This window comes from Camelus dromedarius, chromosome 5, assembly GCF_036321535.1.
Source record: "Camelus dromedarius isolate mCamDro1 chromosome 5, mCamDro1.pat, whole genome shotgun sequence".
In the NCBI taxonomy this organism is placed as follows: Eukaryota; Metazoa; Chordata; class Mammalia; order Artiodactyla; family Camelidae; genus Camelus; species Camelus dromedarius.
In genome coordinates, this window is record NC_087440.1 from 57503451 (window position 1) to 57530337 (window position 26887).

The 26887-nt window shown below is 35.1% G+C and overlaps 1 protein-coding gene across 4 annotated transcripts in view; it reads left to right on the forward strand.

Moving 5' to 3' along the window:
* The window catches only part of KIAA0586 (KIAA0586 ortholog), a 94144-nt gene extending 69096 nt beyond the window's left edge, over positions 1 to 25048 (forward strand). For all 4 annotated transcript variants that reach the window (XM_031453786.2, XM_064485988.1, XM_064485987.1 and 1 more), the window contains 2 exons: positions 7167 to 7232; positions 24706 to 25048. In XM_031453786.2, coding sequence (XP_031309646.2) covers positions 7167 to 7232; positions 24706 to 24857 — 218 coding nt within the window. In that variant the 3' untranslated portion in view covers positions 24858 to 25048. The remainder of the gene's footprint in view (positions 1 to 7166; positions 7233 to 24705) is intronic.
* The last annotated feature ends 1839 nt before the right edge of the window (positions 25049 to 26887 follow it).

Consider the following 26887-nt stretch of genomic DNA (forward strand, 5'->3'; position numbering starts at 1 on the left):
AAGAGTAAAACTCTTTTGTTTGGTATTGAATTCATTCATATTTTGGACCACGTGATACCTCTTATCTGATTTTATGTCCTGATTAATGTATCTAAAAGTTTTATAGTGAGAGCAACTTTTCAAGTGATTTAACTCAATGAGTCCTTTTTAATTCTTTTTGCTTTTACTGAGTAAGTTGACTTTCTTCAATACAAATGAGAGACTGGTTTTAAATCCATTTATTTGTTATGAACCTAGGAACAATTGAATTCTATAAAGTGATGTAAAAAAATTCTCTTTATTTTTCTCTTAATATTTTAAGACTTTCATAATAGAGAATAATTAGAAAGTCAAACATGCTATACTAGTCAATGGGGAAAAATTAGAACATATGTTTTGTGGTTAAATGCTAGGACAGGTTGTTAAAAGTTGTTTGAAAATCACAACATTCTTCAGTTTTCTTATGCGTAGATTATATATGTTGCTCAGAAAATATGTATCAAAGTGCTAAAAATAATTAATGTAATTGCAGTAACTTATCAAAAAGCAGGTTATAGTTTTGTGGGCAATCATAGATGGGTTTTGTTTGTTTGTTTTTTTTTTTTTTTGACAATATGTCCTGAGTTTAATTTCAAGCCATTGTAGCACCTTTTGTACCTCACATACAGTGATTGTGACTTTAACTATGTGACAATTAGGAAATGCAAAGCTTATGTAGATTTCTAACCACATGTGTGAATAAAAAATCATTTTCTTTAATAAAGTGGTAATTTTTTTGCCTTTGTATTTGAAATATAGCTAAATTTCAATAGCTTTCAGAATTATAATTGATTTTAGTAATTTTAAAATCACAGTTACAAGTTTTCTAAATTGATTTTTTTTCATAAGTTATGACAGTGATTTAAAAACCATGTGTGTGAGTCTCTGATAGGGAGAAGATGGGACACAGATTAGTAAGTCTGCCTCCAGTCCACGAATCCAAATGTTAACAAGCATAAGCTGAATAAATATGTCTTTCACAAATTTGTTATTATAATTGATAAAAATAGAAAATCACTTTAAAATGTTGCTGAATTTGGCGGTTCTGTTTCCACCTAGGAGGGAGAAAGTGGAGAATGTAGCTTCTAACTATAATAAAATGTCAGGTAAACCACAAAATCATAACATTTCTTGAATCCATCAGAGAGTCTATGATGTAGAGTAACTAAGTAGCATACGGTCCATGGAAAGACAGACTCATCCAGAGACATGGGACATGAGAACTATCTCTGAGTGCCAGAGCACAGGTGCAAGAAGAGACACCAGGCACCATACAAGCAGTTAAAATGTATTTGACTAAACTTTAAAAAATGAGTTGCTAAAGGCCAAGCATAGAACCATTGGTATCTATTGGTACAGAAGGAGTTCACTCCCACTTGCAGTCTCTTCTCCAGTGACCTCTAGAAAAAGGAAGATTGGGAAGCAGAGCAGGAAACTGGAGAGATTGTCCTTCTCTGGTGCAGGCCTGGAAGAGGAGAGTGGCTGCCACTGCCAGAAACACTGGAGAACTCATCCCAGCATTACCCTGATACCAAAACCAGGCAAAGACATTACTGGAAAAAAAGATTATAAACCAATATCCCTTATGAACATAGACACAAAGTTATTCTACAAAATATTAGCACATTAAACCCAACAATATATGAGAAGACAGTAAATCATTACCAAGAAAGAGGACTTATCCCAGGAAAGCAAGGATGGTTCAACATTCAAATAATCAATGTTATTCACCATATGAACAGACTAAAAACAGAACAAAACATGTTATTATCTCAATAGGTGCAGAAAAGCTTTTGACAGTATTCAACATATAATCATGATTAAAATCTCAGAAGACTAGGAATCAAATGAATCTTTCTCAACTTGATAAAGGACATTTACAAGAAACCTATAGCCAGCATCACACTTAATGGTGAAAGACTTAATGCTTTCTCAGTAAAATTCAAAACAAGGCAATAGGGTCTGCTTTCACTACTTTTATTCAGGGTCATTCTGGCAGTCCTAGCCAATGCAATAATGTGAGAAAAAGAAATAAAAGGCACACATATTAGGAAGGAAGAAATGAACATTTCTGTTTGCTAATGTATGGCTGTCTGTAGAAAATCCCACAAGGACTACAAAGAAACCTACTAGAACTAATACATGATTTTATCAAATTTATAGGCTATACAAAAATTTCCAATGAGAAATTGGAAATTGTAATTAAAAACTATAATTTATCATACATGTATCAACAGAAACATGAAATGCTTAGGTATAAATCCAGTAAAAATACTTGACAAGATTTGTGTGCCCAAAATTACAAAAACACCTGATGAGAAAAATCAAGGAAGACTTAAATGAATGGACAGATGATAATATATTCATAAATTAAAGGACTCAGAATTAAGATGTTGATTTTCCCCAAACTGATCTGTAGATTCAGTGCAGTCTCAATCAAAATTCTAACGACGTTTTTGTTAAAAATTGACAAGCTAAATCTAAAACTCATGAGGAAATGCAGAGGGCCTAGAATAGCCCAAGTAAATTTATAATATAAAGAAAAGTTGGAGGATTTATACTACATGACTCAAAACATACTATAAAGCTACAGTAATCCAGACCGTATAGTCTTGGCATAAAGATTAATAAATAGATGAATGGAATGGAATAGAGAGTCCAAAAGTAGTCCCCACGTTTATGATCAACTGATGTTTCAGAAATGGCAAAGAATTTAATGGAGAAAGAATAATTGTTTTGATGCATAGTATTGAAACAAGTGGTCATCTATAGGCAAAAAAATCAACCTTGACACATATCTCACAAACATACAGAAAATGAGCTCAAAATGGATCCTAAATCTAAATGTAAAGCTTAAAAGAACAAAACTTCTTGAAAAAATAAAGGAGAAAATCTTTGTGACCTTTGGGCAAAGATTTTTAAAATATTATAGATAAATCATAGTTGATAAAATAATACATTGATTAATTGGATTTCATGAGAATAAAAACTTCTGCAAAAGATGCTATTAAGAGAATGAAAAAGGCAAACTACAGATTGGGGAAAGATATTTGCAAATCAACTTTCTGATAAAGAACTTGTATCCAGAATATATTTCAAAAGCTCCCAGAACTCAGTAGTAGGTTCTCTATGTCCATGAATCTGTTTTTGGTTTGTAAATGGAATTTGTATCATTTGTTTTTTTTAGATTCATTCACGATTACCAAAAACTGAAATTCATTCATGATTACGAGAATTCTTACATTTAATAAATGTTTGGATGGAGGTGGGGCATAAGCCATATGAGAATAGACATTACTTGGACACATTAACGGATTTTTAATGTAGATGATTGTTTAAATTGGTTGTTCCTACAAGAAGGGATTTACACCTTTGATTTAGGAAAAAAAATATATATATATATAATCTAGGAGATAAATGTGCATAACTAAGGCTATTCCCTAAGAATGAACAAAATTCATAGAGGATTGGTATGGAAAATCTATTTAAAAAGACACTGAAAATTATTCAAGGATTTCTATAACATTTTTACTTACTGATGCTAAAAGTAATTTCCTTTTCTGTGTAGGAGTATTTTAGTTGTGGAAATTAATTTTCTTATTGTTATAGAATTAGTCATACACTTTGTATGCAGTGCTTAGATTTTTCTCAAGTCTTTGATATTAAACCTCATTAAAATTGTATGCCAGGATTGTTTTGAAGAGTCACCAGTATTCCAGAAACCTCTGCACCCCTTTCATTATTCTTAGCTAGATTTCCTGAAACCTGACTTTAAAGTTTTTATGATGGTTTTTATAGAAATGAAGTTGATGTAAAATATCATTTAAACTATTTGATAAACTTAGTAGTCTTTTTTATACAACAGCCATTAAACAAAATTTAATCTTCCATAATAATCGCAGAGGTAAGTGTAGATTTGATAATCTCTATATTTTAATATCAGGGAAATATTGAACTAGAAGTAATAAGATCAGGTGCTACCACTAATCAGAATTATGATCTTTGGTTCTGTTGAACTCGGGGTGATCCCTCTGCTCCCAAGAACCAAAGGTTGTAATTCCTGAGTAGTGGTAGCATCTGATCTTCTTACTCCTACTGTAGTGATACTTCTGTTATACTACACTGCCCTCCTCCAAATAAAACTTAACTACAACAAGTTAGTGTCAAGTTAGTGCTTTTCTTCAAATCAACGTAAAAATCATTTAAATTCATGATTTTAGTTTTATATAAATAAAATACAAATTAAATAAACTATTTTCAAACAAGATAAAATGGATTATTCTACTAACCTAAATAAGAGAGAAAGCTGATTATTTCAATTCAGAATAAGTTAGAACAGAGAAGTGATATAGACTAATTATACTTGCAGGATACACTACTACTGCATTGTTTGTTCATCTCTAACACAGTGTCTCTCAAACTTTGACATAAGAATCTCCTGCAATACTAATTTAAAATGCAGATCTCCTGCTTCACTCTGAGACTCTTGATTGTTTGCCTGAGGTGGGGCTTGGGAATCTGAATGTTAAACTGGTACCCCTGGTCATTCAGGTGCAGGAGGAGGACCGCCCTTTGTGAAACATTGCTTAATGACTCCAGATGTTCATGCTAATGTCTGTTCTACTGTGGAATTAGAAGCACTACAGCATAGAGCTTGTACTCTGGAGTCATGCTGCCTGGGTTCAAATGCTAACTCCACTCACTATTCACTAGCTGGTGACCTTGGGCAAGATACGTAACCTTTCTGTGCTTTTCTCACCTGTAGTATATTACCTATTCTAAGATTGATATCCCAGATGAAGACACGTCGTACATGTAGATAGGAGCTGACACATATTAAGAGCTATGTAAATGTTCACCATTGTTAGCATGACTGTCTCCAGGACACCTCTCCTTTTTGAATACTCATGTTGTAATCAGCTCTTCTTTAACAGATAGGCATTGAATCTGTATTGGTCCTGAGCTTTAAGGATATTGGCAAGAAAATGCTAGAGATGGTACTTGTTCTATATAGTGTTAGGGAGAATTGACTCAACAAAATTTTGTACTCTTCAGTGAATATATTTAGGATAATTTATATTTATTAAACCTTGGATTATTTTACAGAATTTTTTTATTGTTTTGCACATTGGGCAACAAAATATATTAAACCTTATTTTTAAAAATTTTTTTGAGAGAGGAGGTAATTAGGTTGTTTGTTTGTTTGTTTAATGGCAGTACTGGGGGTTGAACCCAGGACCTTGTGCATGCTAAGCACACACTCTACCACTGAGCTAAACCCCTCCCCCTATAGTAAAGCTTACTAACCAGGGTGATTTTCAATCTATAATCCTATCTATTGGCACATGAGTGTTTTAGTAAACTGCATTTTGTCAGCAGTTCTCTCATCTTTAACTCCAAGAGAGAAACTGATAACTCAGGAGCTCAATGATCATGTATGACCTGTGGCATCCTGATTAAAAGTAAGGGTTAAAATTAGGGGCAGTATTGGATATACACAAAGGCATTAAATGATTAAATTTTTTAGGGGGGAAAAACCCTGTAAATAATGGCAAAAGGCAACACAATCTCATTGTTATTCCTGGTAACCTTCCTCATATGTTCTTGGCAAACATATTTTTCTCCTTTTTATTATATTTAACATTTTATTTTATTATATAGAAAACTTAAAACTTTATTTAAAGTTTCTTATCTGTAATAATTTTGCTTTTTACCACTATTATCACTATTATTATTGATTATATATAGACTTAGATTTTATTTGTGTAAAGTGCCCTCAAATTTTTAACTTTGGGTTCAGCCTTTTCCCCATCCCCACTCCAGACAAAGGTCTAACATCATCTGGGTAGGCTTAACACTACTAGCTTAATTAAAAAATCATCTAAAATTTTTTTAAATAGGAAAAATCTCCCAAGATTGTCCCTTGCTACAGAAAAAAAATAACATTGATGAAGTAAAGGCCATATTTTTAACCATGTAATTCAGGCCTAATGGCAGCTTTAGAAGACATGTTCTACCAAAGCAAATGTGTGGTTGTTTAGAAATAAAGTACAAATGTGAGTCACAGACACTGTTGGGAGATGGGAGGGACAAATGAAAATTTAGGAGCTTAGGAGTATGAAGTCTAGTTTTATTGAATTTGAACAGTGTTTGTGATATCTGTTTAAGAAGAAGAAATTCTGAGGGGATTGTCTTTAAACAGAGTTCTCATTGTTAACAGGATCTGGTCTAGGGAGAACTCAAGTTACTGCCTCTCCTATTTCCCTTTTCTACATAAGGTAATCTCCTTGAAGGAATAGAAGAGATGAAGAACTGGACTTTTATGATGTCATTTAGAAGTAGGGTAGTAATTAGCTGGAACTAAGTTTTCTTGGATGGTTTTCTATTGCCTTTCATCTTCTCTAGATTTTCTCTTCTCCTTGGAAGAGTTTTTGAAAGAACTTGTATGTTGGGAAATAATGAGCAACTGTGCTCCTTGGAGAATGTAGGGATAGTTGTCTTATTCATTATACAGCTTAATGCTTCTTTTCTTCTGCTAACTAACCTGACTGGTTTGGGTAATGGGACAGGAAGCAGATGTTGTGAGGTAGTTAGTGCATCAGTTAAACGGAGCCACTTTAGTCATGTGTTCTTTCTCCCACCTGTACTGGGACCTCCATTTACTCAGTCCTATTTCTCTTGGCTGGCTATTCGGGGGCCCCCTATCTTGCCTGCCCTGTATGGTTAACCCATTGTATGTACATTTCATCACCATCCAGGACTTCCATGTCTCTGATCTGTGATAATCGCCTTTCTGGATTCCTCCTACTTTCAGGAGTCTCTGATTTTGTTCCCTGGTCATGAAATACCACTGGATGATGATGTAATTTGTGCAGTTACAACCTGTTAGCAAACTGTGCTGTGGGGCTCAAACTGGACTTTGGCCATTCCTCAGTGATTCTTTGATTAATTTCCTATTGATTTTAGCTTCCAAATAGTATCTATTCCAGCCCTTCTCCCCAGACCCTTAATCCCAATTTTCTTTTAATATATGCTTTTTCTTTTCTAAGTTCTGCTCTTTCAAATATGAACATATATAGCTACTCTGGCTCTAACTTTTTATGACTCTGTATTAATCCTTTTATTTATTTTTTCCTTTTGCATTGAAGTGCAGTCACAGGGAAGTATCACCCCAACCGAAGACACGGGGGAAAAGTTAACAATTGCGAATCTGGGTGAGTGAAATATAGATGTTCTTTATACTCTTCTTGTTACTTTTTTCCAAGTGTGAAATTCTTTCCAAATAAAAAGTTAAACATTTTTAAAAGATACTGCTTTATTTAAAAAATAGTATCTGTATCAATTTGTATTTCTACTAGTATCAATTAAAAAACATAAAGCAGCGTGATGAATAGTGAAGGAAGCAAGGTAAGTGATTTGATCATTTTGTTAGGGAAGTTCTCTCTAAAGGAGTGGCATTTCCACATAGAATAAAGGGAAGGAGAAATCTTGCAAACATTCAGGGAAGAAAGAGTAAGAAGAATGAAGGTTTTAAGGTGGGAATGAACTTGCTGTGCCCCAAGAACAGCAGGAAAGCCAGCATGGCTGGAGGGGAGTGTGCCAGGGTGGCTGTGGTAGGAGATGAGATGCAAGATGTAGTCAGCAGGTCACACAGAGCCCTGCAGACTCTGGGAAGGAATTTGGATTTTATTCTGAGTGTGATGTGGATCCTGTGGAGGGTTTGAGATGGTGAATGCCATACTCTACATTTTTTTAAAGGTTCCCCCGGGCTTCTAGGTGAAGAATAGACCATAGGGAGACAAAGTGGAAGCAGGGAGACCAATTGGAAGACTGCTGCAGTATCCCAATGAGAGGTGATAGTGACTTGGGCCCTGGTGGAGGTGTCAGAGTGGTCAGGTTCAGGCTGTGTACTGAGATCATATATGCCTGATAGAGTTGCTGAAAAATAAGTTCATTTCAAAAATTATTTATTAAAGTGGATTAGATGTGGAGTGTAATAGAAAGCAGATTCAAGGATTAATTACTCCTAAGTTTCTCGTCTGAAAGTTACTGGGTGAATGATAGTGCCAATTATCAAGGTTAGGGAGACTGAGGGGAAAATCCGTCATTCTGTGTAGGGCACATAAAGTTTGAGAAGCCTAACAGATCTCCAAGTGAGGAAATCACGTAGGCAGTTTGCTATTAGAGCTCAGGGAAGAAGCTGGGACTGGAGATATGAATCTGAAAGCTGACAGTATAGGTGCTATTTACAGTTGTGAGTGTGGGTGATACCACCTAAGAACTGAGTACAGAAAGGAAATGGAAGCATCCCAGGATTAAAATCTTGGACATTTTCAAGTTTAAGGATAGAGAAAGGAGAGGGAGCCAGCAAAGGGGGCATTAGACCCAGCAGATGGTCATCTCACAGATCAGGAAACACCCATGTTTACTGTACATTTTATGGATGGAAAGCACTAATTCTTTCTCAGCATTTGCCTCTCTGTACTTCTCACTTACTGGTTCTAGTTCTCTTTTCTTGGATGTTAGAAAGAAGTCTTTTAATGGGAAAATCTTTCAAATATTTGATGACAGCATTTATAACCCAAAGTCTGCATGCTATGTGCCTTTTACTGTTACTTACATGATACTGTTTCCAAGCTCTTTATTAGTCTGATCATACTCTAGTCAGTGTATCTTGCATTGAGTTACACTAGGTTAGAACATGATCACTGCTAAGTGTGGTAAATTTGCTACTTCCCCAAACCTTCAATGATGAAATTAGTATTTGTCAAATGACAACACAAGCTGACAACACTTGTGTATTGTAGCTTTCATTCTCACAGCAAAGTTGTGAGTATATAAAGATGTTTGTATTATTGTTGTTGTTTTATTATACAGATGAGAAAACTGAGCCTCAGAGAGGTTAAGTAACCGCACTACTCTTTGATTATCTCAGTGTTCACGGAAGTTACTAAAAATTTTTATATAATACTGTGGTTTTCAGCATTCTAATAAAACTAAGATTTTTTTTTTTTACAGCAGCTTGGTATCAAGCTAAGTTTTCTACCTTCTGTAGTTGTGTAGTTGATTTTTTAAGCATAATATTCTTCCTCTTTAATATTATCCTGAGAAATTTCTCAACTGTCTCCCTATATTCATTTTTGCTCCCCTGTTGTCTATTATCTATCCAGAGCAAGAGAGAGCATTTTAAAATATTAATTGGAACACATGACCATATGACTCCCTGCTCAAAACCCTCCAAAGACTTTTTTTCCACCAGAACAAAGTCTAGACTCTTCATGGTGACCAAAAGGTTCTGCCTGAACTGGTCCTTGTCTTATTCTCTGAAATCATTTCAAGATCTGTTCATTAGATAAGAACTAGTTAAATGCAATTACTTGTTTTTTTCTTATAAAATTTATGCTAGTCCATTAGGTTGATGTCTATCTATCCCTCTACCTATCTATCCATCTATCATCTATCTACCCCCCATAAAAGTAGAAAAGGGCAATTTCTGAAGAAATATGTATCAGTATACCTAATAATAGAAATGACACCAACTCCTTTTTTTCATAAGTTAGCCCAAGGTCTAAGAAATACATTTATTAATAAATCCAAGACAAACTACCTTGTAAGAGAGTTGATTCCATGTTGAGAAAAACTTAAACTTTTGACAGAATTAGTATTGATGAGTGATACATTTGTTTTTAATTCCTCTTATGTAAGACTTTTTAGTTTTTCCTTTCCTACTTATTATATGGAAATTCAGCTTACAGTATACGTACAAATTGATTTCTTAGATTTGATGATTAAATTTAGTCAGAATGGTCAGTTATCCAGCACTGTTTTCACTAATTTAGACTTAAAAAAATAATGTATGTGTGCATGTTGAGCAGAGTGCATGGCTGGAAATGCTGAGGGCTGTGTCAGCCTCCACACCACACCGTGACTCTACTTCTGTTCCTCCGGTTTACTTCAGAATTACCTTGCAAGGGATGAAAGATTTAATGCAACAGGAAAGATGTCTTTAAGTGTTTGGCTCTCTTTTTAGGGTGGGAAGAGTCAGTGAACATAATCTGGACAATGGAGCAAATGCAAATTGGGAAACCTGAGTTGTGTCTCAAGTACCACAGTAGTCTTCAGAGTTCCACAGATAACACGTCTTCTCTGTTAGGAAACCGAGTTTTTAAATTTATTATAATGATACAAAACAAAATAGGCTCACATAATTATAAAATACATTTAAATATGTGCATGAGAAATGCTGTTGTTTCCAGAGTTTCCTTGGTGGGCTTCTTACTCATCACCTAAGAATAGTGATTACAAATGTAAGGCTTTCTTGGGTGTATTTTTAAATTGTAGTAAATGCAGAGGCCCAGGTTGTGCTGGGATTTCCAATGGAAAGGAACCTGTGAATTATTTTAAGCTGAAATGCTGTTTACTATCTTAAAATGGCAGAACAAATTACTCTGTTGTGAAATACATACCTACAACATCTTTTAAGTGAAATGTTATTGCCAAAAGTAATCTCAAAATCTAATTGTTAATCTTTGTTATAGTTGTCAGCTTCAGATGGACAGGTACTTTGTAATGTTACGAGACTCACACAGAAAGGTTATGGGGAACACAGGCACTTTTTCCCTGTGAATATAATTAAAATCACACTGTCCTCGCTAATAAGTTAGAAAAAGTCATTTAGGTAGAAATGTAGTTCCGAGAGCCTGTGATACTGCCTTCGTGTCATTCTGCTTGCATTAAAGCAAATCAGACTTAGGAAGTCACAGAAATACTATGTTGGGTATCTTCTAATGACTGTGTCAGCATGATCAATCATTTTCTACACTGGCAGTTTCTTGAAATCGCTTAACCTATGTTCATCGCACTTTACAGGAAGCAGCACAAAATTAGTTTCTATGTCCTCATGTATTTCTCTTGATGTCACAAAAAGTATATATTGTATAAGTGAAATATTTGTCTTTGGCAAAAAGGCCTGTACACCAAACTACAATTAATGAAGACAAGAATTAGAAAGCAAAACTTTGTTTAGTCTGAGGAAAAACAATTCTTTAAACTGTAACCACATGGCTGTTTCTTGTTTGGATCAACTCTGGGTGACTGTTATTGTCTTCTGTGAATTCTCTGGGGCAGGGGCCTGACTTTGTTGAATGAGCCAATTGTTTTCCTTTGTGTTGCCCATCTACTAAGTTCCCATCTGGTTTGTATCAGACTGTTTTCACAGCCAACAACTGCTGCCTTCTCTGTATCCTGACACTTCAGGGCCCCACGCTATCAAAGCACTGCTGCGATGGCCTTGCTAGCAGGGCTCATACAGCTGTGCCTCCCAGCTTGGAACTATTACCCAGAGTAATGGTCACGTAGAACTTGGGCTGGCCCTTATTCCCACTGGTGTCGTGTGTACAGTGTGCAGAAATCCCCACACTCCCCGCCTCCCTGCTCCCTTGCCCTGAAACTTACTAGTCAACAGAAAAATCTTTAAAGCTCTACTTTTAGGATATGGAATCGTGTTGTTCTTATTTCTAGGGGCTTCCTGTATTTGAAAGCTCATTTTTCATTCTTTCACTCTTTTTAAAAAGTTACCAGTTCTGGCCTTGGGGGAAGTGAACTGGTCACTATGTCACATTTAATTTTTGTTTCCAAATTTAGTTAGGAATGACTAGATACAGCAAAACCCACTGTAAAGGCTACACAAATAATACAGTGTATTTTAGTGACAGTCACAGACCATAAATTGAGAGAGGTTTTCATATTAGGAAGGATTACTATCTCAGAAGAAAATGGATTTTCTAGATGTAGATTATAGAAGCACTTAGATTCAAACTGTTTAGTAACTATTAGGGACTTCGCCTTCAGCTTTGTTAGCTATTAAATGTCATTTATAAAAATGTGATAATAGTGACCTATAATCATCTGTGGCCTCATGTAATTAAAGTTATAGGAGTTACTATTGAGTAAGAGTTACAGTTTAGTTTAGATGTAGTTATACCATTGCTTTATAGACATAAACTGAAACAGCAAACTTCTTTTTTGCACCCAAAATAAGGAATTAAGTGGCTTTCATAGAACGTATTAAAATTTTAGAAATGCTTTCAAGATTAGTTAAAACAAGATTAGTTTGTGCTTTCAGTTAAATTGAGTGGCTGATTGTTGCAGAACATCAAGTATCCTATGTAGTAAGTCAAACCAGAGCAACAACAACAACAAAAACTCCTGCTTCTGAATAATTTCAACTCACAAGTATTTCAAGATTTTAAGAAAAGAAATAGGAAGGAATTTGTCTGTTGTCAGCAGTATAGCCTGATGCTAATGTTAACTTGATATGAAAGGCTACCTAGTAAGGATAGTTATTTAGCAATTGTAGTCATTGGAAGACAGTTTGAAACTGTAAGGGAATCATCTTTTAATTGATGAAACTAACCTATTTTTTTCAACTTCAACTTTTAGTGGCAGTGTAATATATATACAGAAAAGTACACATAGAAGTGTACAACTGAAAGAATTTTTTAAAAATAAGAGTACTTGTAAACCCATACCTAGCTCAAGAAACGGAACATTGCCAGCTGCCCCCCAATACCCCTCACGGCCCCTTTCAGTCACAACTTTCATCCCTAAAAGGAAAACGACTAATTCTGACTTTTCACAGCAGAGATTAGTTCTCGCTTTTGTACTTTAAATAAATGAAATCAGACAGAATGTATGGCTTCTCTCAAGAGGCAAACCTATTGTAATTTTCAAGATTCTTTTAGTTTTCAAACCATTACAGCATGCTTTTATAAAGAATTATCTGAGAGAAATTTGTTTTAGTAGCTGTGTCACAGGCAGTTCAACCAACAGGAAGTGCCGTGTAGATAAAGTTGTCTACTAAAACATCCAGTCTCTCGGTTCTCAACCAGATTTTAATGCTGGAATGTCCCTCTAGACATTCCTGCCCCTAAAAGGCAGGAACTCTCTTTGTCATTACACTACACAGCAATACAGTCAAGCACTTAAATGGTTTTTAATGAGCTTTAATAATTAAGTGTACATTACTCAAATAAATGACGGTCTGCATTCAGGATAGGTGGATCATCCGTTTTCTGAATTACCAATCAGCTTCCTGGCAGTTAAACATAAGCTTTTATGCTGCCAAGATACTATTTCTGAAAATGCTATTATTGGCAAGAGTTGTGTACCTATTAGATATGCAGCTTTTATGTGCTTAAAAGCTGTTAACTTACTAGATATGTTTAACTGCTTTAATAATATTCCCAACATTCCCTTTTTTTTTCCTTCAGTAAATTCAACTTAGTATAAAAGCTCTAGCTATTCTGAATGTTCCTAATTTTAGATTTCTCCTTACTAGATTTTGTTTCAAATTCTGGACGTCACTCATTTAAAAATTCTTGTTTCGTAGGTTAAAAAGTTCATGTTTTGGAGACCTTCATCTTTATATCCTTGTTTTACAGTTAACAGCCCTATAGTAATACACAGTTGTCTTAAATAATGCATAAAGAATTTGTTTAAGACAGCAATATAATGATTTACAGATTTAAGTATTGCTATACTATTGATTCTTACTAAAGACAGTATTACAGTGCAGAGGATAAATTTTCAAACCAAAAATAAAACTTCTAAAAATACATGAGTAATACATTGGCTTACTTTCAAATTGGCATCATACAGCTGCAAGATTTTGAATGACCGTTTAAAATAACAGGTTAAAGTATTGAAGTAAGGTGAGTGTTTGAAAGAAGCACAGTGTGCCAGTGGTACAATCCCAGTGCCCTCAGTGAGCCCTCATTTAAAGCTTTTTCAGCAGTGTCCCTGCTTTCTCAGGCTTGGATACTATTTCCAAATCTAAGAGCACTTGTTTTTATTTTGTGGTACTTTTAAACATTTAAATAAAGATTACCACATTTGCCTTTTGTGGTAAAGATAAAAGGGTAAATTATATTCGTGGGTCATTTATGGCTCAATTTTTAGTTGGCATTTCCCACTCAGGATTTCCATGGAAATGCTAATAGATATTTATAGATCAAATATTTAGAAATGTTCTCTTTTCACTATTTGACTGAAATACCAATGAGGATTATGTTTCTTCTATTTTGAACAGCAGGATGAGGAAGTGTAAAAATCAACAAACCTGATAAGCAGTTTTCAGATCGTGTTGGCCACCATAGGTTGGATTTGCTACTTTAATCCTTACCTGCAGATCACAGTATTCACCCTTCCAGTATTCCCAGCAAGTGAGAATTATAAGGCAGCTACTTATTACAGGAGAGAATAATAGTCAACTCTGATATTGACATGGTGGCTTTTTTCTTTCTTTCTTTCTTCCCTTTCTTGTTCTTTCTTTCTTTCTTTCACCACTAGGAGAAATCACTGTAGAAATCAAGGTTCTCCCCCAGGTTTCACAGAGGGGAGTTTTGTTTATGTTTTTAATAACAGCAACAACAATATGTACTGGCTACCCTCTATACTTCCTGTTCATGATGCACTCTGCTAAGATCCTTAATCAATACAATTAGATGAATAATATTAGTCTCATTTTACATTTGAGGAACCTGAGGCTCAGAGAAGTTACATATTTTGCCCAAGGTCACACAGCTAATAAATGAGCTGGAGTTAAACCAAGTCCAATTCTGAAAGAAAAGACTATGCTCTTAAACATACTGTATTTCCTTGATAATTTTTTAGAAAGTAGAACAGGTAATTTCTAATTATTCTTACAGGTCTCAGAATGTGAGGACACATCCTAGTAGAAGAGTATGAAAAAGCTGGATGATGGGGAAAGAACTGTTTACTGTAGGTTTTAGTTCCTGCTACTAATTTGTGGCTTCGATTCCTTTGTCAGTTAACCTTCCTGAATCGTGATTTCCTTATTAGTAAGAAGATGGTCTCTGAGATCCCTTATAGCTCTACTGTTGTAATATGTGAGCAGTGTTTTCTCTTAAACAAAATGTCTCCCCATCAAAATATATTTTGAAAAAATTGCCCAACAAGAATAATTCTTTTGTCAATTGGGAAAAGTTAGAAAATAATCATAGGCTAAATAATAGTAAAACTGCCATTTATTGAGTGCCCCTGTAGGCACTGCTCTAAGTTATTTACAAATATCATTCCTGGTATGATCATTCCGATGATCGTAAGAAACCTATGAGGTAGAAGAGGAAATAGAAGCACAAAGTGGCGATACCTCACAGAGTGGCGGAGTTTCTCCCAGGCCTCACAGCGAGGTCGAGTTGGCACCATGATTGGCCACCAGGTAGCTTAGCTTCTGAGTCTGTGCTCTTAGCCACAAGCTTACAGTTGCCTCTCTGAAAAGTGTGTCTGCTTGTTATTTAGTTGCCTTTTTTTTTTTAATCTTACATATCACAGTATAGAATGAAGAGGAAAAAGTAGTTTTGTTTTGTTTTTCTATAGAGAATGATCTATAAAAGATCACAGAGATCACATTCCACATATAAGGTTTCAGAAACGTTGGTCAGCTGGATATTTCTTGAACAACTATATACAAAGAACTGAAATAGGCATCTTAGGAAAAATGAAGAAGACAATGGAGGAAAACCACTTATTTTCTTGTCCTTTAGGAAAATCTGGCATTGCAGGAATGTTATGTCAGCCTATGAAGTAGCTTATTGAAGAAGACACAAGTAGAAGCATTAGTAGATAGTCATGATGTAATGTTAAAAGGCAGAGAGCTCAATTAATTGTTGGTCTTTAAAATCTGTTATATTTTTGGTGCATTAATTGGAAGATTTGCTCACTACTGTTGGTCTGCTCTGCGTTAGTTTTGTCTTTCCAGTTAAAGAGGACTTAGACAGTATCTTGCCCTTTGTGGTCTTCGCAACATTTAGTATAATAATGATGGACACGTAAAAGGTATTTAAAAATCTTTTTTTGATTGAACCCTAGCTAGACCTAAGGTACTTGTTTGTTTTTTCTTTTCTTAGTTTTCATCCAGTTTTGTATGAAAGGGGATGCTGTTGCTTACTTCTTACTAGAACACAGCAGATAAATTTGAATTCTGGGCTTCAGGGTAACCACTTCAGAGAACACTGGCACTTAATTTACTTGCCACAAACAAATGGCTCTTCAGTAGTGGGGGCCTGAGGCGGTACTTTGTTTCCTTGTTTGTGCTGTAGGTGCTGGGTAGAATCTGAACCGTGCCTAGCAGCAACTTCTCTCCTCTCTAATGCTGAGAAACTTAGAGGCAGAGTAAACATAGACAGTGTCCAATAGTAATATCATAGTAAGCACTTTTAATGCATTTAAAGATTTTTTAAAAACAGTATCAAAGTCAGATGTTCAATTTGGGTCAGTCTGTAGATTATCAGCATATAACTTGTATTTGTCTACAAACTTACTCTTATAAAATTATATTTTCTTCTAAAACTATACTTTTTAAGCTTTAATTTTTTCTTCATTGATCTTATTGCATTCAACTTTTTTATTGAAGTATAGTTGACCTACAATATTATGTAAGTCATAGGTGTACAATATAGTGATTCACAAGTTTTAGAAGTTATACTCCATTTATAGTTATTATAAAATATTAACTATATTCCTTGTGCTGTGCACAAGATCCTTGTAGCTTATTTTATACATAATAGTTTACACCTCAACAGATGAGTGGGTAAAAAAAAATGTGTTTATATGTATAATAGAATATGACTCAGCCATAAAAAATAATGAAATTTTGCAGCAACATGGATGGACTTAGAGGGTAATACGCTTAGTAAAATAAGTCAGACAGAGAAAGACAAATACTATTTGATATCGCATATATGTGGAATCTAAAAAATACTACAAACTAGTGTATGTAATGAAAAAGAAACAGGCACAGATACAGAGAGCAAACTAGAGCTTACCAGTGGGGAGAGGGAAGCGGGGAGGAGCAATATCGGGGTAGGGATTAAGAGGTACAAACTATTACGCATTTAATTTTTTAACATATTTAAATGTATGTCTCCTACAGTGTAACTATAATAGTTAAACGTGAATGTCTGTCACCAGTGAGACTGTATCGCTCTGTTTAATGAACTATGTAATGGTTAAAATCATATTCACTTAATTATCTTTTAGATCCACCTGAAATTTTGGTGAACTAAAGGAAGCTTGAGAGATGAGTGATTTTTTTCCTAGATAAAACCAGAAAATACTGATCATAGCATAGTGTAAACTTTTTGTGAATCACTTCATCCTAAAAATTTGTTTGAAACAATGATTATCGACAGTTACTGACTGACTGTATTTCAGAGCATAGGTTAACAGCACTCTGTTAACAGGACCATACGCCTTAGACACCCAGGGTGTCTTGTTGACCTCAGAAAGTTTCTCTCTTCAGCTATTTAATTTTTCTTGGCTTCATAATTCTCTAGCCATTAAAAAGTTTGTCCCCCAGCCTATTTCGTTTTAATGTTAAGCATGACTTTGGTTTAAGAGTATAGTGCTCCTCTGTGCCCCTTGACAACTTGATTGGTTTTTGCAGATAGGTTGTGTTGGGCAGTATGCCCCAGGCTGGCCTAGGGAAAAAGGAGACCCTAAACATTTTTGTAATAATTAAGTGGTTACCTAAGAGAATCTGTGACAACCTTCAACCTTGGAAGAAATGGGCCATGAGTTTCTTTTATTGAATACAAGTTGCAAATTCTCTCAGTAACCTTGACTTCCCCCTTTGCCTAATCTCTGATGCATAAAGATGATAATCTGTTAGGTAAAGTATTATTCTGTTGAGTCATTAAAGTTCAGCTGTTTAACTTCCTTCTTTATATTAAGGCCACTAGTTGAGGCTTCTGTGTACCTGGTTTTATGAGAGTGACTGTGGGAGTACATTTGGTTCGTGTGTGTGTGTGTGTGTGTTTTAAGTGGGAATGAATCATGATTATGCCTATGCTTAACTGATTTTCTCAAGAAAACAATTTTTTTAACTGTAGCTTCACCAGGTAATACGGATTGGACACAAACTGAGCCCAATCTGTACCTCGCATCTGCATTCACAGTTAAGATTTTTACTTTAAAAGTTAAAATTTTTTTTCAATTTTTTTCTCTCATAATAATACAGTAGAGATAGTAATTCCAAATCTTTATTCTTTTAAAATATCTACAAACACCCCAGGTATAGAACTCCCTTCATGCACTATACTCAACTCTCCAAAAGTTAGAGGGAAAAAAAAATCCATCATTTCCTTTTGGAAAGTTTATAAAATGTTGAATTAAAAGGCTGCAGGTGTGGTATTCAGAGCACTGAGGCTAGTACTTGAGATAATTCCATCTGGGGGAGGTTATTTGTTGGGACAGGACACTGTTTAAACTTTGAAGTCAGTTTTAAACAAAGTGAAGCAGCTGGAACCTGGCATAAGAAGAAACAAATCTTTCACATTAACTATTGCTTTTTGGAGAAAAAAAAGGTTTGGAGTTGTTTTTACAGGTGCCGATACATTTATTCTTCCTATAGGAACTGCTGTATTTTTATCTTAAATTATAAATTTTAAAATAAACATTTGTCAACTGGCTTAAAAAACAGAAGCAATAGTAAACTTAAAAAATGTATTAAGATTTATATGTCTAAAACATATTTTGGGATGAGACTCTAGTAACATTTTAAATCACTTTTAGACATGAAAGTAAGGAAAGAAATGTTTATTAGTAGTGACTAATTCTGTAAAGCAGAGCCAAATAAAATTTTGCATACTATATACTCAACATCAAATGACCAGGCACCTTCTTCATCAAGACTTGTGATATTTGTTCTCAAACACTGAAGCTATGATGTTGCAAAATCTGCAGGGCTGGGTTAAGTATGTGAGGGGAACTGAATACAGCAGGATAGTTTAGCAGCTGCTTAAACAAGGAGTTAAAGCAAGAGTAGATGAGCCCAGGGTAGACGGGGAAAATGCTTCAAGAACTCAATAAAACACAGCTGAAACACTGTAACATTTTCATAGACAGCTGGGAAGCAACTGGGTCACAGGAACTCAGGGCTGATTTTAAAGACAGTATCTGGTCAGTGTGAATCTAAGCAAGCTGTTAGCCGTGAGGAACCACAGACTCTCTAGGTGGAAACAAATTAATTTGGTTCAGGAATCATTTCAGTGCCTACCTAGCATTATGCTACAACTTTGTAGAATGCAAGGGTAAGCAAAACAAAGTTGCTGTCCTCATGGGGTGCATTTTACAGGAGCCACAGACCCACAGGCAAATAACAGTAATTACAAGACGATAAGGTGACAGGTACTTAGCGTGTACGTACTACACTAGTTACTCAGAAGACAGTCACAGTCTCTGCTCTTCAGGAATATGTCGTCCAATGGAAGTGACAGACACATAACAAATATTTATTACAGTGCAGTTTGGTAAGTGCTGCAGTAGAGTTGCCTTCAGAGAATAAGGCATCCACTGCTAACAGGAGAGGAACTCTCGTATTTCACCACTACTGCCAGAAAAACAGAGTAATTCGCTTGCACGTGGTTCTTAAATATTTGGGGGCCGTAGACCCATTTAAGACTAATAGCTATGACTGCCTGCCTCCCTTCCACACTGTACTGACATGAAAGTAATTTCAAGGTATTCATAGATCCCTGGTCACCCACCCATGGACTCTGGGTTGAGATACTTCATGTACTCAGATTAAAGATTGCTACACTTGTTTCCTTTTTAATTTTATTTTTAAATGTACAGTTTATAAGAAACCAATCTTAATCTGCATGTAGGAAACCCTGAATCAATTTAAAGTCCTCTTACCATCTGTTCATTCCCTTAGAAGAAAACCATAAATTTATTTATGTGGCTTGTGCCATGTGCAGTTACTTAATTTGAAGGACAAGTTTGAGGCGCTACCTTCTTCTGTGAAGTTACTGAGGAAACTTTTTTTTCTTCTTTTCTCTGCTGGTCTCATGTTGTTTTAGGAAAGAATCCTTTGTTTGGATTCCTCTCAGTTTGCAAATAACAGATATAATAATGGGTTACCAAGCGTTTGAAGATTAGAGTCAGAATCTAAAACCTGCTGATGAAATGGATTATCTAAACCTAAAAAGCTTTTAGAAAGTTATGTGTATGTATTTTTTAAAATATACGTATGATATACAGGCAAATTCTTAAATGGACATTAAAAATCCTGTATTATTACTTGTGTTACTTAGAATGAATTAGTTTTAGGTTTTTTGTTCCTTAGTTTTACAATCAAAGAATAGAAAACATAAAATTTCTTGAATTTTAAATATGTTTAAAGCAAAAAAAAAATGAATTTCAAGTGTCAAAAAATACTAAAAAATAGTCTTAGGAAGCTTCAAATACATGGTCTCGCTCAACGGCATCTCCAGCTTAAATGCATGCCAGGTTGAATGACGTACTGCAAACCCATGGAATCAAGGAATAGTCTCCCTTTTTTAAAAACAAACTTGAAAACAGCTGTTGAAACAATTACATCATAGAGTAATGACATGACTGTGGAAATTAAAAAAGTCAAACTTTGAAAGCATCAAACTACGTTTACTATAGGTAGAAAATTGATGTTTGCTTTAATGATGATTTATTACAATATGATGTCTTTTCTTTAAAAAACGTTAAGCTCTGTGAGGACCATAACGGGATATGAATGTTACTCTTTTTGCCTGTTAACAATAATCAAAGTGATGCTTTTTTTAAAAAGACTTTTTTCCAGTCTAAAAAGTTCTTTTAAAGTTCTAAAACTTGACTGTTTAGCTTGTGTAAATGAACGCTTCAAAAAAGCTTTCCAAAATGTACATTAACAGACACCTTTAGGTAAAGTGATATGTTTAATTGATATAACTCATTGATTAAAACACAATTACTAGAATTAAAAGTAGCTTAATTATTTGGAGGCCTTCTAGAGCCATGGGGTCTTTTTCTTAGTGCATTTCAGTGACACCTCCTTATCTCTCTGTAAGTTGACTACGTTTAGCAGCCCACTGTGAGGGTCATTGCCTCTTAGGATAGTTTCTTTCCAGTTCCGTAAAAGTAGGAGCTAGTCTGTTTTAAAGTGCTTTCAATGTGCCAGCACTGTACAAAACACTATATGCATTGTCCCATTTAATCCTCAGAAACCCTCTGAGGCAGGCATACTTATCTTTATTTTGTAGGTGAGGCAATGAAAGTTCAGAGGAGTTATGTAACTTCCCCAAAGTTCCTTATCCCTTATCCTCCCTCTTACCCCTTACCTATTTTTCTTTATAGTGTTTATCACCTCCTGATACATATATTTATTTCCTTACTTGTTTGTCATTTGCACTTTACACCCAACTGGAATGTAACATCAGTGAGATTAGAGCCTTTGTTTTTTTTCATTGCTGAACTCTCCAGAGTCTAGAACAGTGCCTGGCACACAGTAGGTGCTCGGCTGGTATTTGCTGAGTGAACAGATGGATGAGCCGAGCTCTGCCTGTTTTGGAATCCTTGCTTTTGTTCCTCCTCCTTCTCCTTTCACTCCTCCGCACACCAGCAGTCTGGATGGGACCTTCCCCAAGTGCCTGTGCAGTAGACCTCATTCTGACCCCAGACTTGACCTCTCAAAAGGGACTGGTGCTTGAAACTTCATCACTGCTCCTCTCCTTAGCTGCCCCTGCCATTACATACCACAACTGAAGTGGAATTTCTCTCAACCACCTTTAAAAGTAATAAATTTTTATGTGGGTAATTAAGGTATTTGGTATCACACAAAAAGCAGTGAGCTGTAGTCTCAGAATTTGATGAATTATATTAAGACTCTTTTTTGAAAACCACCTCTTAACCTTGTGTGATGCTTCACTGTTGGTTCTCTTACTAATTATCTGTCTAACATTTCCCTTTTGTGTGTTCCTCTATTTTCTCTTCACCTTTCTTTGTCCTTCCCTTTATTTTTGTCATCATTTCTTAAGTCTGTTTTCTCTCCCTAGGTGATCGCTATATTCACTGCTATAATAATTATATCTTTGTAGATGACTGGTGATTCTGCATCTCCAAAACTGCCTTACACTCTTTGATATATTTGACTCCATTTGCCTACTGGAAAAGTCCATTCACACATCTCGCAGGCCTTCAAATTCATCAAGTATCTAAGTGATCCCAGTATCTCCCCATCCCTCTGTACTAACATAGCCTCCAGCTTGTTTGTGTTCTCGTTACTGACTACTCAGTCAATTAAACCTGTCATTCTGGAACCTTATTCAATTCTTTGTAAATACTGACTTTGCCTCCAGAATACGTTGAATCTGTTTCCCCTACCATGGACCATCACTTCTTGCACAGACACTTTCCATAGATCCCTCTCCTCTCCTCATTTTCCACACCGCTATTAGCATTGTCTTTTCTAAAATACTTTTGTCTTAGTTCAGAATCTTGTTACTCATCATTGTTCACAGAACTTGACCTTGACCTACCTTTAGGGCCTTCTCTCTCTTTATTCCTCTTAGCCAATCAGTACTCTGATATCAGAATACTCAGAGTTCCATTAACTTTATCTTGACTTTATTTTGTTGTTCTCTTTCTCTTCATTGCCTTCCACATCTTTTTGTTTTCTTCCAACTTGGGGGGGGGGTGTGTGGGAAGTAATTAGGTTAATTTATGTATTTATTTTAATGGAGGTGCTGGGGATTGAACCCAGGACCTTGTGCATGTTAAGCACACACTGCCACTGAGCTATACCTTCCCTACCCTCTTCTGCATCTTTTAAGTCCTAGCTCAACTGCTACTTCCACCTAATTTAAACCAAATATTCCTCTACATGTTTGTCTCCACTACTAGGTGTTAAGCTTCTTGAAGATGAGGATGCTTTCTTTTTCACCTGTGTATTCCTGGCACCATCTTAGCTTCACACATACAGGAGGCTTGTAGAGATGTTTAGTTAATGAGCATATGCTTTTGGAAAACCCCACTCTAACATCTCTGTGCTTCCGTTACCTTGTCTATCTCCCAGAATTACTGTTAGGATGAGATAAGATGATGGGGGAAAGATTTTTGCAAATTTTTAATTGCTGTATAGATAAGTTAGTAACTATAAGAAATAGCATAACTTTGCAATAATTGAATTTAACATGTTCCTTGAGACTTGGAAACTTCTTCAAGATCCCCCCAAAATAATTATAGCTCTTGTTACATCATTGAACAATTTAATCAGTAATTTTATGCACAGAGTAGATAAAGGTACATGTAAAGCTGTTTTGTGAAATTGGTTAACAGAAAAAAGAAAAATGTCTAGTATCAGTGTAGTTTTTGATAGATGTTTGAGTAACTCAAGGAGTGGAATTTTTCTTAATCAGGGAAGATAACATTTAATTAATTTTATGGGTTAAAAATTAATTTTGCTCTCAAGCATTAGTTATATTCTGTGTTAGTTTTTACTTTATTGACGAGGTAAGCTTTGACCTTGGATACTTCTCTTGTACTCTGCATCACAGGTTTGTCAAATACCAGAATATTTAAATAATGCTTATGTTCTATAAGGATTTTTAAAAGCAATTCTTACAGTTTCTTAATTTTAGTTTTTGTCATATCCTGATAGAGCTAAACTTCAAGAAGTCTTTTCCTATTTAAAAGATTTATTCTAATTAGATTGACTTAAGAACTTCTTTCTTCTTGAAGGATTATATTGTGGTACTACAGTTTATGATGTTGCTATTATGATGCCAAATCTTATTTCCCTTCCCTCTTTTATTAAAAAAAAAAAAGAAATTGATACAAATAACAAAAAGGAATGGTATATGAAAATAGTCCTTGTTAGATATCCTAATATGAAAGGCATTTGTCTTCTATAAGTAGTCTGACACCTTGGACAGCTGGGATTGAGTCATTGTTAAAATCTCCAGGACTGTCTACTTTTACTATGGTCTGTAATAAAAATTTAATGGAAAACCTCACTATATTGCTGTGGAAACTACTTTAAAAGTATAAAGGATTTTTAGGAAAACTACTGTGACTCTGAACTCAGGGAAGTCTTTAAGATGCTTATTATTCTTATGTGTATATGGTAAATCTATGAAACTTGAAGTGAGGATTTTTTGGTTTTAAACAATACGAAGTTGTCATTCTTTACATTCTTAAGTAATGTGCTTTTTAAACTTAGAGGATTGAGTTAGGAAATAGGTAGTTTTTTAAAAAAAAACATATTAATGAAATGTTTGTCTCAAACTGTGTCTCCTACTAGGTCTTACCTGGCATTTATTGTCTGTACCACAACACTGGGCATTCATGTACTGTGTTAGTCCATCCAGGCTCCTGTAACAAAATACTACTGATTGGGTGGCTTATAAACAACAGAAATTTATTTCTCACAGTTCTGGAAGCTGGATGTCAAAGATCAAGGCACCTCTTGGTTCCTGTGTCCTCATGTGGTGGAAGGGGCTAGCAAGCTCTCTGGGATCTCTGACATAAAGGCACTAATCCTGTTCATGAGGGCTCCACCCTCATGACCTAAGCACTTCCCAAAGACCACGTCTCTCATGCTGTAACACTGAGCATTAGGATTTCAACATACGAATTTTGGAGAGACATAAACATTTGGATCATAACATACTTTTTAAATGTTGTCTCTAATTGTCCAGGGATGGTAATGGAAAGGAGGATATATTTTATCTTGAACAAGTTCTGAGCACCTTGAGAAAAGAAATAGCCTTACATACAATTCTTGTTTTCATCCCCTGTGTTATTTAGGAAGGTTTAAGACACATAGATACTCAGGATGGACTGTTTAGCTGAATGAGTTTCTCCTTTTTACAGGTGGTAAGGCAGTACCACTCTTCACCTCTCAGACTTCACCTGCCAAGATGTCTGTGATGCTGCCCTCGGTGAACCTGGAGGACGGCCCTCAGTCTCTGAGCGTCAGCACCATTCGGGGGGACACTGAGTCTTCAGGAGCAGATACCTTCTGAGTGGAAAGTGAGAGTTAGTCCAGCATTTGTGCCACTGATTCTGAGGTCATTTCTCTCTGGTATAAAACCATCTCTCAAACTATTTTGGTCCTTGAACATAGTCAGAAAAACAATTTTTTATTTTTTATTAAAATGAAAAGTGCAATTTAGGTATTTAGGTAACATTTTAAAATAAAATAAATGGAAATCATTATGAGTCTGTGAGTTATTTCTTAGAATTTGAGGCAGCATGGAATAGTGGAAAGGGCATGACTTGATATCTAAGAATTTATTCTGCAGATATAATTATCTATACCTAGTTACGAAGTTAAGTTGCTCAGGGCTATTCATTCCAAATTTTGTATAAGCAAATAATTGGAAGCAATCTAATGCCTCTCAGTAAGGGACTGATTAAAAAGTGATGGTATAACGGAATACTAGGTGGCACAAAAAGGAATTTTAAAATGTTTTATGTTGATAAGAAACTATCTCTGAGATACATAGTTTTTTTAAAATTAAAGTATAATTGATTTACAATAATATGTTAGTTTCAGGTGTACAGCATGGTGATTCAGTATTTTGTAGATTATATTCCATTATAGGTTATTACAAGATACTGGGTATAGTTCCCTGTACTATACAGTAAATCCTTGTTGCTCATCTATTTTATGTGTGATGGTTTGTATCTGTTAATCCCATACCCTAATTTGTCCCTCCCCTCCCCCCTCTCTCCCCTTTGGTTACCACAGGTTTGTTTTCTGTGTCTGTGAGTCTGTTTCTGTTTTGTACATACATTAAAATTCTAGTGAGACCTATTGCCTGGGGAACTTAGGAAGAGTCCGGGGATTTTTCCTCACTGAAGATAGAAGCTGCTAGAACCTGTGGAAGCTCAGAAATGTGTCCACACATGTTTCTTCTTATGTCACAGCTTCTCAAGCATCTCTCAGATATTCAGTTACTGAAATGCTGTAGATTTCCCTCTAGAGCTTTTTTTTTTTTTTTTTTCCTGCTGTGGCCTTTCCAACATGTCTGCTTGTAATAGTTCCCATTAAATAAGTAGAAGAAAAATACCGTTCTGTGGATGACAATTTATTTTGAGGTTCACTTACAAAGTCTCTGATAGTTGAAAGCTGTGAAAATGTTTCTAAGTGCTGCTTCATTTTTAACATTACCCTCCCCACCTTGGTTTCTGGTTTTCAGGACTTTTTCTGCTTGGGAAACATGTTCTTAAAATTAACAAAAGCATTTTTTACGAGAAGGTGTTGGTAGTTTTTTCACCCGTACCATAGAAAACCTGCCTTTTCTAGTTTTAGGGTAGAAGTATGATCTTTGATGTACTCCTCTTCTTGTGTACTTGAGCTTTTCTTAAAAAAAAAAAAAAATTTGGTGTCTGTCCATTCTGTTTTATAGGATTATTTCTGGCCAAGCTTCCTCCTATATTCTTCAGCCAACCCACCTCAAATTTTTTTGGAATAAAACTATATATATAAAAGTAAATTACATGGCATTTTTGATGTTACGAGCTTTAAAAATTTCATTTTATATTTAATTTTATAATTTCCACTTTTAGAATGAACTATTTATAAGACATGCTACTAACAGGTGGGCTCTATCAAGATCAAGGCTGTTGCTATTGCTGGGCTTACAAGCCAGAGTAACAGGTATTTAAAATGTTCCTTTGGTTTAAATCCTAAAGTAAATTTGTTTTTTATGCAATTAATAGAATCTTGAGTAAATGTTTTTATTTTTAGGAGATGATTACATCGGTATGTTTATCACCTGCATATTTCTGGTGTCAATTTCTCTTTTTAAATGCTAAACATATATTTAAATCAGCTTTATAGCTTTTCTATTAAAAACTTAAAATTTTTCTGTAAAATAAATAAAGCAGCATTTCTGAGTTCCTGGTGGATTACTGTCCCCAACTCAAGAATAATTCTACAGTGGAAACATTTTTTGAAACATCTTTTTAAAAATGGCCTGAAGCTATCATTTCCTTATAGATGAGTAATTGAACAGTAATGGAGAGTAGAATCCTGAGTATTTATTTC